This window comes from Trifolium pratense, linkage group LG3 (genome assembly GCF_020283565.1).
Source record: "Trifolium pratense cultivar HEN17-A07 linkage group LG3, ARS_RC_1.1, whole genome shotgun sequence".
NCBI classification, from domain to species: Eukaryota; Viridiplantae; Streptophyta; class Magnoliopsida; order Fabales; family Fabaceae; genus Trifolium; species Trifolium pratense.
The window spans coordinates 4,735,245-4,751,283 of record NC_060061.1 but is presented as its reverse complement, the minus strand read 5'-3'; the positions used below and the strand labels follow the sequence as shown (position 1 = coordinate 4,751,283).

Here is a 16,039-nt window from a genome sequence, read left to right as displayed (position 1 = left end):
GAATTATCATGTCTTTTATGGTCAAGCCAATAAATATTATTAACGGAGCTGGACGATATATCAGGAAGTAATATGAAGAATAAATATGTGAGTAATACAATAGAAGTAATATTTTTAAAAGTGATTAATTTTCTAAAAAATATGATTTTTTTTAAATAAAAAAAAACTGTAACAATGCCTCTTAGTTATATTTTTCTAAAAAATTTAAAAGTAATACAATAGAAGTAATATTTTCTAAAAAATTATTTAGTTATATTTTTTTTATCAATCATTATTTAGTTATATACTTTTGTTTTAGTTTTTCAATTTTACGTAGAGATTTTTTGATAGTCAACATCATATTATGAAGGAAAAAAAAAGGAAAGAATATTAATGCATTTAGATGTAATGAGTTGTTGATTTACATAAAACATATTAGTGCATTGCCACGACTTTATGACCAGAAAATTAACTTTCATCAATCACATTTTTATGTGCCTTGGACAGATTTTTTTTTGTCATTAATTTTATTAATTACAATAAATGCCAAATGCATGAGGAATGATATTGAATGAGAAGAGAAAAGAGAATGACAAATAAGTTTGGCATTTTACATTTTTACAAATGTCATGTGTACAAATTTCTTTGAAAAAATGGTCCCAAATAATATAATAATAGATTCTAATTTAATTCGTTGTCATCTATTTTCCAATTTAATATGTTTATGATATTCAATTCATTTTTTTTTCAATTATATATGATCACCTACAATATCATATTTATGTTACTATATATAGCATAATATATATTTTTTTTATGTCGTATATAATTCTTCACATTAATAATTTGCTAAATCATATCAATTTTTTGTTACCAATTTTATTTCTCGTTATATACATCACCTCAATTTCAAACCGAGGAACATATTGTATTAAAATGAAAAAGCACTCAACATTAGCACAAAGCCTGTTTTATTTTATTATGAATTAGTAAATAGAACTGTATATATTATTTTATTCTATTTTTAAGAAAAAGAAAAATACATACTACATAAATTATTTTATTAATTAATATTTAGCAACAAAATGGTTAGTTTAGAGTGCAGTAAACAATATATTATCAATCAAAAAACTTTATTGTTCATCTTCTCATAACCACTTTTCCCACTAACATCTACATAAGAAATATTCTTCTACAAAAAATCTAGATTAACAATATGCCATTATTGTTTTCAATTTTGTGACTCATCCCAAGATGTTCTTGATATTCCTGAAAAAATAGATGAAGAAAAAATCATCAAAAGATTAAAAAAAATATAAGAAAGAAGAAAATAAAAGTAAACACAACAAATATGAGTTATGAGTTAGAAAGATAAAAGAGTTAGAAAATGAATGAGATGAAATGCTCACACAAAGATCATATTTATAGAGAAAAAAATGGGCATGTGCAATTAAACTCATTAAAAACAAATATATTGATTCCTTTTCTAATTTTAAAAAATAACGATTTTTTTTAATGATAACAATTATTTGACTTTTACCCACATTAATTCACTATTAATGAAAGGCATATGTATTTCATTTCATTATAAAATATAAAATAATAATAAAAATAGTAGAATATAAAAATTAATAATAATTCCTTCAAATAAAATAATAACAACAATAATAATAATTTCGAAATTTATTATAAAATATTTTAAAATCTATTATTATTTTAATTTATATTTGAAAAAAAAAAGAACTTTTATAAAAAAATTTGCACGAAAATAATATATTAATTTCAAAATAAGGGAATTTTTAATCAAATATGAATTGTTTTTAAAAATATTAATTTAATTATTAATTATTGTAATAATAGCATTTAATATCAAATGCATGAGGATTGAAAATGAATGAGAAGATGAGAGAGAAAGACAAATAACCTTGACTTTATTCATATTATAGATTACCATATATACAAAAACTATCATTAATATTATTAGTCAAAATTGATGCGATCCTTAATAATAGTAAACGATAACATGATATGGACAAAATTGAATAGGGGAATGAGTAATCGGACAAATCCACTATTAAATGTTGAATCAATTAACATGTTCGTCCACTTATAGTAATACTAAATAAATTTTGCAAAAGAAACATTAAATGTGAGGAATGAGGTTGAATGAGGAGAGGAGAGAGAAAGAGAAATAAGTCTGGCTTATTACATATTATAGATTATCATCATCTTTGTATTCTTTTTTTTTTTTAAAAGGATCGTCATCTTTTATTTTGTATTTACTCTTGGTATAATAATTTTTGTTTGTTTATATGTTCTGCTTCAGCCATTTATTTTGTTATTTTTTTGTTATATATATATATATAGGAGGAATCAAATTACACCGGTGTAACATTTGAGTAATGTTACACCGTTCAATAACGCTTCAATGAATTCAAATTTTACAAAATCCACCGTTGGATTGAAAGTTTATATCATATAGATCATTCATGTTCAATTCTATAAAAATCTAAAATCATTTGATATGTTATTGAGATTGATCAAGCTTAACGGTATTCAATAAAAACACATAAAGCGTTAATCTTGATCGATCTCAATAACATATCAAACGATTTTAGATTTTTGTAAAATTGAACATGAATGATCTAAATGATATAAACTTTCAATCCAACGGTGGATTTTATAAAATTTGTTTTCTTTGAAGCGTTATTGAGCGGTGTAACATTACTCAAATATTACACCGGTGTAACATTACTCAAAATATTAAGATCAGAAAATATTGCAACCAGCAAATGGTTTGATCTATGATCTGTGTCGAAGATGATAAGGATTATGCGTCGTAAAATTATAAGGATATATATGTAATTTAGTTATAAAATCTCTTCCCTCCCTCTTGTGAACCAAACATATTTGTAATTAAAATTTCTCTCCTCCTCTCCCCTCACCTCTTTTGAACCAAACATGTTATACATACAAAAAATTACCTCCCCTCACCTCCCTTCCCTTCCCCTCTATTAAAATTCCTCCCCTCTCCTCCCCTTTATTTGAACCAAACACAAATGTCGTATTACTTCTTTCATTCATCTATTACGCACTTCGTCCCATTACATTTATAGCAAATATTTACGTTTATTGAATAACTAATATATTTGATTTATAAGACTATATGTAATGAGGTAGTTGAATAAAATTTTCAACTATCTAAGTATATGAAATGGAATAGTTGAATAGAGAGTTGAAATACAATTAGATAAATCGGGGTTGAATCCTTATCCAGCTTCTTATCCTTTCATATCTCAATCCTATATGCGCACCAAACGAGTCATAAATGTTTGAGAAAAGATTTCAGACGACCTAACTTGAACTTTTTTAAATATGTAAATAAAACAAAGATCAAGTATAATCTAAATAATCACGGGTAATGAAATTATAGATGAAATCTAGGACAAACTTACAACAATAGCAATGGGCCTATTTTATTTATTTTTTATCAAAAGCATTACCCCTATTTAGAACTCTGAAATTTAAAAACAATTTATCATTTTCCATGTCTTTCAACTCGGCCTATTCAATTAAAATAAATGAGACTCTTAAGAAAAATCATAATATACAAAGCAACACCATTGCTTTGATCTAATTTTGATGCCAATAGGTTTGGCAAACCCTTTTTTAGGGTTGTTAATATTGAGGGAGATTTTGACCTAGTCTCCCTCCTATATTTTGTATGTCTCTCATCGTCTTTATATTTAAGGTAGTAACACTTTCCTACTCCTCTTCTGGAAAAAAAACACCATTGCTTATTTTGTGAAATATTATTTACAATATACATTACACATTTTCACTCAAAATAATAACACAGGACACCTTTTAAATTAATATACATTCATATACTTGTAAGGAAAAATAATCATCACTTAAAATTCATATATTATAATAAAAAAGTTTCTGGCCTAATTTCTTCAGAGTTCACATATCATTTATATTCTTCTTTTGAGATCCACATATGCAAAAATTGAAAAGAAGGATGGATATAGATTAAGATGAATATAGATAAATTGAAAGTAATACAAAGAAATACAAACAAAATAATTAAAAAATAATATATAGAGATAGAGATATAGAGATACATTAATTAGATACATTAATTACATACTCCTTCAATTTAAAATTTTTATTCTACAAATAGGACATGTATCACATTCTTATATGACTTTGGAAATACATTTCTCACAGTATATATGTTCACATGGTAAACTGTGATATGTCTGTGTGTTTGTGAAATCTTCCAAACACACTGCACATTCAGTTTGATCAAATTGAGAAGGGTTAGATATGTCATATGTGGACACAGTTACCCTATCTCGTTGAGCCTCATAGCGTGCTCGTTTAGCCGCTTCTTCAGCCGCATCACGTTCTCGTTGAGCGGCATCACGTGCACGACGGTCCAAATATTTTATATACATAATATATACAACTATAGATACTAATACAAACAATCCAGCTAAAACACCATACCCTAACTGCTTACCAAATGAATCACCCTTGTCAACGCCAGCATCATAATCATGCTTATGCATCGACACTCCTTCATCGGCTGAAGGCTCCATTGGCTCTTGATTATTAAACTTGAATTCTTTTCTTAGATTAGGGAAAAACTGTTCCCAGTTTAATGCTATAGAGATGATTAATTGATTATGAAAGTTGAATTTTGTGATAAACTTTTAATCTTTATTGGGGAATTATTTCTGTTTGTGCGTGGGGTTGCAGAGATTAGAAAGATGGGGGATTAGTTAGGAGAAATGAAGCAGTGGTGGGATGATGTTTTGAAAGAAGAGGATCAGTTAAGAGATGAAGCAATAGCAACACTGAATTGAAATCTAACTTGGGAAGGTGTGAGGTGTGTCGCTGACGAGAACCGTATTTATAGACTAAAACTCTTATTCCTTCAGATAAATTGTCATCTTTTTCTCATAAAATTCCTTTTCTCTCTTTTATTCCTTTCACTCAATATTTTATTTCCCGTTTACTTCTTTCTTGTTTTCACTAACTTTTCCTTTAGATAAATGTTGAGTACAAGAATTAAAATAAACCTTATTAGAAAGGAATGACGTAAGGATTACAAATGAGTAAGGATTACATTTTTTGCATACATTTAATTTGTTTTTTTCTTAATTGTATTATGTTTTTCTTCATAAAAAGCTTCCTCATTGTTTATCTTTTTCTGTTATATTTTCTATCCTCGATATGTTTTTCTTCATAAAGAATTTCCTCATTGTTTACCTTTTTCTGTTATAACTTCCATCCTCTATATTTGTTGTATATGCTCTCCTATCCTTGCCACTATTTTCACCGCACACCCCCCTTCCTCATCCTTCAAACTTCCAAACGAGAAGGTGTACTTGCAAAGACACCGTGATGCAAAAGTAAGACAAGGTGCAAGCAGACAACAAGTATGTGAGTGAAATAGTGAGTTATCATATATGGGGTGTGAACCCTCTATTTATAGTGTGACTTGATACGAATATGCTCCAATTTTCACGAACGTTATTAGATAAGTCTTCTAACTGAATGTAGCTCATTATGTAGAAGTAGAAGCTCATGTCAAGTTTGAATGAGCTATTCGGTATGCTTAACAATAACAATAGAAGCATGTCAATGCTTCAAAATCCTTTACATGTTGGTTGGTAGCTTTTGTGCTACACCATCCTTTTCTATCAATTTGAGCACATTGAATCTTATCTTTTGTTTAGACTACACAATTGAATTTTTTTTGGTGGTCAATCTATTATATATTTGGGTTAGGACATAGGCCCATACCATCACACGTCTATACCTAAAATTTTTACACTACAATGTTATTTTTTTCTGTTGCGATTTATGTCCCTAAGTATAAATTTAAAGAAAATAAAAAGGAACTTTATGTATCAAAAATCAAAATTCACCAAATTTAAGGTAAAATGTCATAATTCTTAGATACAAATTACTCAGGTCCAACATTCCAACACACTTGATAATTGAGGGAACAAAAAATTTAATTCTAAAATAAAATAGTTATTTTTTAGTGCGATGAAATATGAGTAGATGAGATGACACAAGTTTCTTTTAAATTAAAAAGTTAGGAGTATCAAATATTCAATCAAGAGAAAAAAAAATCAGGTTGGTGCTGTTAAAACAACTAGGGGTGTGTAAAGGAAAATCATGAAGATCTATTTTAAAAAAAAAAAAGTAGTCCGCTATATATAAAAAAAAAAAAAAAGTCCAATAAGGTAGAAGAGTGTGATTGATTATTCTGGTTTGTTGTTTCTCCGCCCTAAAACGAATCAAACTCTCTCTGTTTCTTTCTCTTCTCCGATTCACCATGTACAGAAACCTCTCTTCACGCCTCAGGGCGGCCTTCAGGGTTAGTTCTTTTTTTCTTCTCCTATTTCAATCCTTAGATCTCACAATAATCGTTATGGTTTTTTTAATTTTTTTTTAATTCAGTTTAATTGATTTGTTCCTATATACAAAATCATGAATCGTGATTACTGATTACTGCTTTATGGGATTCGATATGATTTATTTAGCTTTGAATATTGTTTTAATTTCGTTTTAGATTTAATTTTTTTTACATTTTCTGATATAGTTTGTATTGTGATTAACCAATGAGATTAGGCCCGTTCGTGCAATAGGGTACCTGCCACTACCAGATTTGCAAGTTCAAGTTCTGTTGCCCCCAAACAATCCTCTTCTGGTTTATTTGGATGGCTCGGCGGATCATCCGCTTCCGTGCCACCTCTCGATTTCCCACTTCCTGGTGTTAAAATTCCATCTCCATTGCCTGATCATGTTGCACCCGGGAAAACCATTATTACTACACTCCCAAATGGTGTCAAAGTCGCATCTGAAACATCACCGGTATTAATTCATTGTTGCTCTTAGTTACCACCAATTATCTGATTGTTGCATTTATATAACGTGTTTAGAAGTATTCATACAAATTATTCTTGTTGTTCAGAATCCTGCTGCCTCCATAGGTCTATATGTAGACTGTGGTTCCATCTATGAGACCCCATTAACTTTTGGGGCTACACATTTGCTTGAACGAATGGCCTTCAAGAGTACTGTAAACAGGAGTCATTTTCGAGTGGTTCGTGAGGTGGAGGCAATTGGTGGCAATGTGCAGGCTTCCGCTTCTAGAGAGCAAATGGGTTACACTTTTGATGCTTTGAAGACTTATGTTCCTGAAATGGTGGAGTTGCTTGTTGATATTGTCAGGAATCCTGCGTTTCTTGATTGGGAGGTTAATGAGCAGGTACCTTTGCTTAATTTTTATGAGGACTTCTACAATGTTTTTGTCTTTTTTTTTAGTGCACAACACAGAACACTTCTGTTGGAACTTGAAAGTGTAAGTCTGCTTGAGGTGCCGAACCCACTAATGCCAAGGCATTAGGCTAGGCAAACCCACTGTTCTCAGGAAAAAAATGTTACATTAATTAATAATCGTCTCACAGATAAGTGTTGAATGCAAAAAATGGTCGTGAGAAAGTTTAAAAAACCAAAACTAATCCCATGATTCTAAGAGATAATATTAATTACACAGTCCATATAGACATTAGTTTAAGTCAGTCAGCATGAACATAAATGGAAAGTAGAGCTAGCAAAGTTGTACTGACTGTAGTGAGCTATAGGAGGCCTCAAAAGAAACTATATGCATGCATATTTGATAGTAAAACCCATTTGGGGACAAGAAAGTTGAATTAGAATAATAAAATAATTTTAAGTGGAAAAACTATTGTGCTTCTATGTTAATTTTTTTTATTTAAAAAAAAAACATGTTTAGCAGCATGTTTCAGTCGAGATGAAACTGCCTCTGTCAGCAATATTTTCCATGTTGCCTCTAGTGTGTCCTTGTTTTTCTTGCTTATTTGGTCCATCTACTTTATACAGCCTACTGTCAAATTACATCAGAAATTCACAGGGTCCATTTGAGTGTGCTTATGTGATGACGGTGTTGTTGGGTTTTATTTGGTCTTCAAATATGTAACTCCTGTCTCAAATTACCCTCTAGTTTGCATACCCCAAAGTTTGTTGTGTGGTTTAAACTTAAATGGTTTACCTTGGGCTCTGTCTTTGGCTTGCCTCATTTTAACCATTGTACCTGGAGCTAGTTCTACTGGCTTAAAGATATATGTGCGATCGAATTTATAAATTATAAACTCACTATTGTGTGTTGAAAAGAAGTTGTATGTAGCAAGACAATCAGTTATATATGTGTGATCGGACTTTTATGTTTAAATTTTAACCGTTTTATAGAATAACAAAAACTTCCTGTTCGTATTAGTTCATTATAATGTGTTTCAGAGTAAGCATGGTTCATATCGGTAGTGTTGTATAAAGTCTGACAGATTTGTATTTTACAGTGACTTTGTAGTTTGTACCTTCCTGATGCTTACATTTGTCATGGCCTTTGGAATTTTCTTCTATTATTAATACCACAATTTTATGTAGCTTCTGAAAGTGAAGGCTGAAATTGGCGAAGCTTCCAAAAACCCTCAAGACTTGCTATTGGAAGCAATTCATTCTGTCGGTTTTTCTGGTGCCTTGGCTAATCCTCTTTTAGCCTCAGAATCAGCAGTAAATAGACTAAATGGTACACTTCTCGAAGAATTTGTTGCTGTAAGTCGTCAAAACTCAAAGTTGATGTTTATGTATAATATAGTTTTAGTTGTTTCTCAAAAATCTATTTTTTTAACTGTTCTTTAATAACTTTCTTATGTGACTTCTAATTTTGTAAAACATCAGGAAAATTATACTGCACCTCGAATTGTACTTGCAGCTTCTGGTGTTGAGCATGAGGAATTGTTGTCCGTTGCCGAACCTCTTTTGTCTGATTTACCCAGTGTCCCGCGTCCAGAAGAGCCAAAATCAGTATACACTGGTGGTGATTATCGTTGTCAAACTGAAACCGGGGTATGTATTAGAAAAATATATTTTGCCTTGTATTTCTGCTAACATCTCTATTTTCCAATTTGGGCTCAAGCATCTGTCAAGTCTAACATTCCTTTAATGGCCAGAGGACCCATTTTGCTCTTGCATTTGAACTTCCTGGCGGCTGGCATAACTTGAAGGAGGCTATGGTTTTGACTGTTCTTCAGGTCTTGATCGTGTCTTTTATTTGTCTTCTTTTACTTTTTTTAAGGTGGCTAGAAATATGTCCAAGAATTTACTTGGCTCCTAAAGTATGTTTATATTATTCTAGTTTATGTTAAGTCGGCATATGACTTTATTCTCTTTCATAATTCAGATGCTATTGGGAGGCGGTGGATCATTCTCTGCTGGTGGGCCTGGTAAAGGGATGTATTCAAGGCTGTGTAAGTTATCTTGAAGTGTTAAGTCTTTTTTGGCTCTTTAGTTGATGCTTGGAACATAGATTTAAACTACTGATTCCTAGTTAGTCGGTTACAGATAAAAGTCCTGTATATGACTCTGTATTACTTGTGATGATCTTGATTTTATGTATATTTCTTTCAACTAGAATCATATTGCCCGCTTAGAAATATAAAATATCTATTCTTTTGTAAATATTGTCGCCTTAATAATAACCTTGCTTTTATCACGTGCAGATCTTAATGTTCTGAATCAGTATCCACAAGTTCATTCAATATCGGCATTCAACAATATTTACAACAATACTGGCATTTTTGGTATCCAAGTCACAACAGTAAGTCCCTCTGAATCCTGTGCATAATGAAATCACATTTTTTTTTGGAAATATTGGAATTTTTATGTTAGTCAATGTTTATGTGTAATGTAACTATGGATACTTTAAGTAAACCCTTAAAGGAGACCATAACCCCAATTTTAGTGTGTTTAGGGGTCATGAGATAACTTACAAGCTGCCTAAATTTCTAGTTCGCCTAAATCACAATTATTAATGATTAATAAATTATGGTGCACTAAATTTGATAAAACTTGAAAATTTACACTAAAAGAAACAATATAAAACTTGAAAATTTTGTAGGTTGAGATTAGAGTTGAAATAAACAAACACTATTAAGCCCAATATAAAATAGAAACTCTGCACACAAATTATATGAAAATGCCATGCATAAATTTTTTAATAACCTGGTGATTAATTGACAAGAATACAGTATGCACTTTTTTTAGTAGGTAAAAAGTGGGATGGTTTAAAATACCGGTTGGAATGAGAACCTTTTCTTGGTACATGATGAAAACATTTTCAACTGAAGTTATTAACTGCATGAAAATTAATACTATTTATTTTCATTCCAAAATTTTCACCTTCTGATATGTATTAAAGCAAACGTATTAGAAAATAGATTTCAATTAATTTTCAGTTAGTTGAAAGCTTTCATCTTCTCTGTAACTAACCAACTAACTAACCAACTAACTGCCATGTTTACTTAGAACAGTTACTATTAGGGACTCTTCTCTTCAATCATAGTAACAGACATATACTTGTTTATTTCCTGGTCAAATTGCCTGGAACCTTCGAGCTAGTATATGCATATGATGGATGCAAGCCCATTCTCTATATTATGGTTGTCTTCAGAGTCTGTTATTAGTATTCCTTAATTTTTTTTGGTATCATTTGTGACCTTATTGTCATTTATGTATCAGGGTTCAGATTTTGTGACAAAAGCCATTGATATTGCAGCTAATGAGATTCTTGATGTTGCTACTTCTGGAAAAGGTATGCTGTTAATACTCGTCGACTAGTATTGATTATCACCTTTAGATTGTTAGCCTTTCAATTAAAACACATTCTTTTGGCTTCTGTCTGCAGTCGACCAGGTACAACTGGATCGTGCCAAACAAGCTACAAAATCTGCAATTTTGATGAATTTGGAATCAAGAGTATGTAAATCCATCTCAAATGGAAAATTTACTTTGAAATTATGACTGTAAAAATGTTTTTCATTTAAATTCTATATTTTCTCATTATGCTTTTATTTTTATTGTTGTTTTGGTTCTTTTTCTTTGTTACTATCTGATCAGTATCCTACTTATTGTGTTTTCAGATGGTTGTTTCAGAAGATATAGGAAGACAAGTTTTGACATATGGTGATAGGTATGACTTACGAATGACATTCTAAAAAGTACTTGGAAGCTGTTAGTTTTATTAGTTTTATTTTAAAACGTTGCGCGTTGCAATTGTTGTTCACATTTGTTGCATGCTTGAAATGCTATATTGTCTGTAGCTAAAAGTTGTCCTTCCCCTACTCAGGAAACCGGTGGAGGATTTTCTAAAAGCAGTGGACGAAATAAATTTGAAGGACATAGCTTCAGTTTCTCAAAAGCTCATTTCTTCCCCTCTCACAATGGCATCATATGGAGATGGTAATTTGACTTCCTTTTTAAAAAATAAATAAATAAACTCCGTAATTTCTTTATCTTGTGTTAGTAGTAACCTTACCTCTCCATGTTCTGCAGTTTTATATGTTCCAAGCTTTGAATCAGTGAGCAGGAAGTTCCGTTCAAAATGAGATTGTTTTTTTTATCCATCATATTTCGATTCTTCTTGACATGCAATCAAGTCTTGTACGGCTAAAAAGTGTATAATTAAGTTAAAATCACATATATCCTTTGTTGTAATCAATAAATTAGTGAATGTGCGCAAGCAACATCTGCATATTTCATTATTTTTGGGTACACAACCATTGAATTTGAATGACCTGGTAGCACATCACATGGATGTTTTCTAGGCTGAGCTCTAAACTGCTGGATTATATTTGGACTGAAAATCCCATGTGAGGAAACCTAGTCATATTTATTGATCACGAGTTTGTTTTGAGTTAAATAAATAAATTCATGGATGAATTTATTTTGCTTACATTTTTTCAGCTTTTATGCTGATCACTGTTATGGGATGATCTATTTGCAAGGTAGGTTCGATTATCATTTTAAACATAAAGTTTTTGAAATTGTGAAACTGACTAAATATAAAAAAAATAGGAAACTAAGAAATGTCTTTAAAGGTTTCCACCCTGGAATGCTTTTAAAAACTTGTCAAAATTTGACGCTAAATTGAAGAAAGTTTTTACTTTTTAGAAAGTGATCCTTGTAGTTGCAACTGACAAATATTCCCATTTCTTACATATTCTTCATCAGATAACTCTATTTATAGCAAACGAATGTTTCTTTTTTGTATTTTACCTATACTATTATATTTTTGTATTTGAATTTGTATACTATTAGAGTTGAATCATGAGACCGTCCATCTTAGTTTCAAACGGCTTATTAAGAAAGATAACATTTGTTTGAATACAAAATTGTAAAGCACAAGTAAATTTTGTTGTCGTCGTTAACCCTCTGCTTTTCAAAAGAAAGAGTCTTGATAATTTGGATTTCGGTCCAAAGATTTATACCGAACAAATTTTATGTGTATCTCATGCGGCGTGTAAAAATATTTCTGCTCTCTATAGTCTACATACACAAGATATTTGGATGGTTTGGATAACTTTTCCCTTGTCTATGTAGAGTATTTGGTAATCTTAATTCTTATATGGTAGTGATGATGATATAGAATTTTTTTTTCCAGATTACTGTAGCTGAAAATATAATCTAGCATTTTCCTGCCCAATATGTGTAAGGACTAACAATTCTTCTTGCTTTTGTTGTAACTTATTCCCAAATCTGTCCCGAGAAGAAAGTAGCATGGGTCCAATTGGTCAAAACAACATTTTGACGAGTAAAATTGAAGAAAGCTATAATCAATTAGAAGATAATAAACCAATCAACATCATTCTTTTCCATATTATTATCACCGGTCACACTTTTGTACTTAATTCTTTTGGAGAGTCATATATAGTTCTTAATTACACATATGAATTATACTCCAACAAGTGATATATTCGGATGAGAAACCCAAATCAAATAATTAGTTCACACTAAAAGAAGAAAAAAATGATTAAATTGAGTGCTTGATCACAATGTGGTAGTAAAATTTTCAAGACCTTTCACCCAATAAATAATTACTTCACAAGGAATGTTGAAGAGACGTCCATACCGAAACAAATAAGTGGGTCAATTTTTTCATAGGTAAGTCATGTCCTTTTCAGAAATTTCTTACCTATTTTCAACATTTGCTCTCTATAATAATCATTTTACTAAATTATGTGATATGGAAGAGACCACGTTTGTTTCCTTGATAAAGTAATTAGTTCTTAACTTTATCTTAACCACTTAGAATAAGGAGACCTATTATATTCGTACAGAAATACAAAATCGTATGGATACGATCTTGGTTGTTCCTCTCGATCAATTGGATGATTTATTTGTAGATTTCGATACGAAGGTTTTGTAAACGTGTTTCTGGGTATTCCTTTAGCATTTCATCCAAGAGGAACAATTCCTCAAACTTTTATGAATTTCTTTAAAAGACTTTTTTCTTGAATAATATTCAAGAAAATTTCGGATTGTTTCGTTTTCCACCAATCGGTCAATGTTAGTATCTAATAATTTTTTTTTTATACAAACATATTGAAACTTATATAAAACATAATAGTTCTGATAATCTTATTTGTGATGTTCATGTTGAAATTTTATTTGAAGAATTTGAAATTATTAAACTCAAATTCTATGATCTTGAGTTCTTTAAAAATATTATTTAATTATTTTTCTAATGGATGCATCACTTATCAAAATAATACTAATTATTTTTGTTATTGTTGCATGAAACAATTTATTTTCTTAAGAAAAATGAATTGTGATCTATTGTATATCTTACAATATAGATTAAATAATATTTTTTTAATTATAGAAAAAATTGTTTTAATTTCTATCAACAAATTTTTTTTTAAAGAATTTTGATCAAATTATTAATGATTTTGCAATAAAAAATACAAGAAATATTTTTTGACAAGTACAAAGGAGGATCATGCAAGTTTAACAAATATGTGTTGATATAACTCTTAGAGGGAGGTATTTACTATTTAGTTTGATCTCTTGTAAAAATAAAATCTTTGAAAAATGTTATGTTCTTATTGTACTGTCACTCATACATGATTCTATTTTGCAAGAGAAAACGTAAAAATAAATATTGTACTAGAAATCTTTGTCATGTTATGACCGAAATATAAGGAGAGTGAAGTGTTATACTAGAAATCTTTGTCATGTTTCGATGGTATGTATGATCAGATGAATTTGTCCCTGCTTTGCTGTCTTGCAATGTTTCCTCATTGCAATTCATAATTACTTTGTACTTATTTGATGAGAACCCTCATCATGCCATTCTTTGTCTCCCGTATTATGATAAATTATACTCCTAAATAAATATATTGGTCGTGAATAACTTCATTTTTTATAATTGAATAAAATAATTGTTCTGGACTGATCCAAAATCCATGCTCGCCATGTCAATCCGGTCTTAGAAACACAAAAGCCCTATTCAAAAGGCTCACATTGGATCATAACGCCCCACAACATTAAAACAACATGACATCAATGGGTGTCGTCCTGTGACGGCCGAGCTTCAATACTCGAACGACTTTAATACTCTCTATAAAAGGTATTTATGATGAACAACTTAAAGTATGCAATTCTCGTTCTGACTGACTTGAACATCGAAAATATATTTACAGAGACTGGTTCACTGATCGACATTGACCACTGATTTTGATCACTCCGGATCCATATCTTTGTTCAACCAACAATAGAAGGTACGTATAAGTGCAAGTATTGTTGCTAAATAAACTATATTATAATTTTGATAAATATACTAAATCTTCAAAATTTGTAACTTGGAATATAGATATCCACCGTACGAAGAATTGTACTCTTTAAGCAATATCCTAGAACTCGTCAAGAAAAAGAAAGAGATATATCCTTAAAGATGAATTATGCGGAAAAAAGAGTATGTTGGAAAAAAATATTGGGTGTGTATAAAATTAAATCTATGTTTTTTTCTAGTATAATCACTAAAATTAGTATAAAAGATTATATTCCTTAGATAACTGTATCACTACCAAACCATATACTAATATAATAGTGACAAATATCCTAAACAGAGGAATATTTATGCAAAATACAATTGCAAACAAGGATGAAGGAATGTATACGGAGAAGATATATAGAGCCTTATTAAGATATGTGGGCTCCATCCATTAGTTAGTATAATGGATCAATTTAAATTGATAATTAGAAGCAATTTGATTCTCTTAATGACATTATTTTTCTTTGTACTTGATATTTTACAAGTGCACAAAATGTTTTGGCTAATATATAATGTGTATTGAAGAGTAATATTGTGTATTTTGATGTTTGTCTCAATAGAATAAGAAATTTATTTGTTTCTGGTGGGTTAAAGATTAGTATCCCTCGCTTGATTCCCTTGAAATTTCGGAGAGATATATGTCAAATGCAATATGCCTGCACGTTGAACATGTGTCAGTTCCGTGGTAAGAGTTCCACTTCGTAATCTTCACCTGAATTGGATTTTAGTGTAAAAACTCCCTACTATTAATAATAAATTTTCCTTCTCCAATTTTTTATTTCTTTATTTTAAATATACAAGCCAAATTCATTTGGCTAAGTCCATGTATCTCTCCAATATATGATCTCTTAAGATAAGATAATATATATTCCTTAGGACTCTGATATTTTTGGGTGAAAATTAAGATCCTAGGTTCATTTTAGCTCCCTAAAATAAAATTGGAAGTTTATAATTTTTGAAAAGAGAAATTAAGGGGTAAGGCATGCAATCATAGCCATCTATTTATTATACTGCATAAGGGTCCCTCCATGATTTTTTTCTTGACTGCACACCATAGAATTAGTTATAAACGTGAAGCCTAACCATCATCTGATTAAGATACTTTCTAAGGGCCAAAGATTTTTCATGCTCATGCATGACCCACATGATGCTCAGCCTCTGTTTTTTAATATTCTTATACATATTTTGTGAAACTACATTATAAGTCTTCTACCAATACTTTAGAGTACCCCGGAATAGAAATTACACATGGGGTAGGGTTCTAACAAAAAAAGAGAGAAAAATTAATTTCAATGTATTTTGTGTGTCACTTTATTTTATCTCATACGCAGTTTTTGTCTCCGT

At 30.3% G+C, this 16,039-nt stretch overlaps 1 protein-coding gene across 1 annotated transcript; it reads left to right on the top strand.

Moving 5' to 3' along the window:
- The first annotated feature begins 6,023 nt into the window (after window positions 1–6,023).
- Window positions 6,024–11,762, top strand: LOC123915535 (mitochondrial-processing peptidase subunit alpha-like). The gene is made up of 13 exons (XM_045966690.1): window positions 6,024–6,379; window positions 6,634–6,876; window positions 6,977–7,273; window positions 8,470–8,637; window positions 8,764–8,931; window positions 9,036–9,116; window positions 9,266–9,332; window positions 9,585–9,682; window positions 10,603–10,675; window positions 10,769–10,839; window positions 11,004–11,053; window positions 11,210–11,322; window positions 11,416–11,762. The coding sequence occupies exons 1-13, from the start codon at window positions 6,338–6,340 to the stop codon at window positions 11,466–11,468; spliced, it is 1,524 nt and encodes a 507-aa protein (XP_045822646.1). The 5' UTR covers window positions 6,024–6,337; the 3' UTR covers window positions 11,469–11,762.
- The last annotated feature ends 4,277 nt before the right edge of the window (window positions 11,763–16,039 follow it).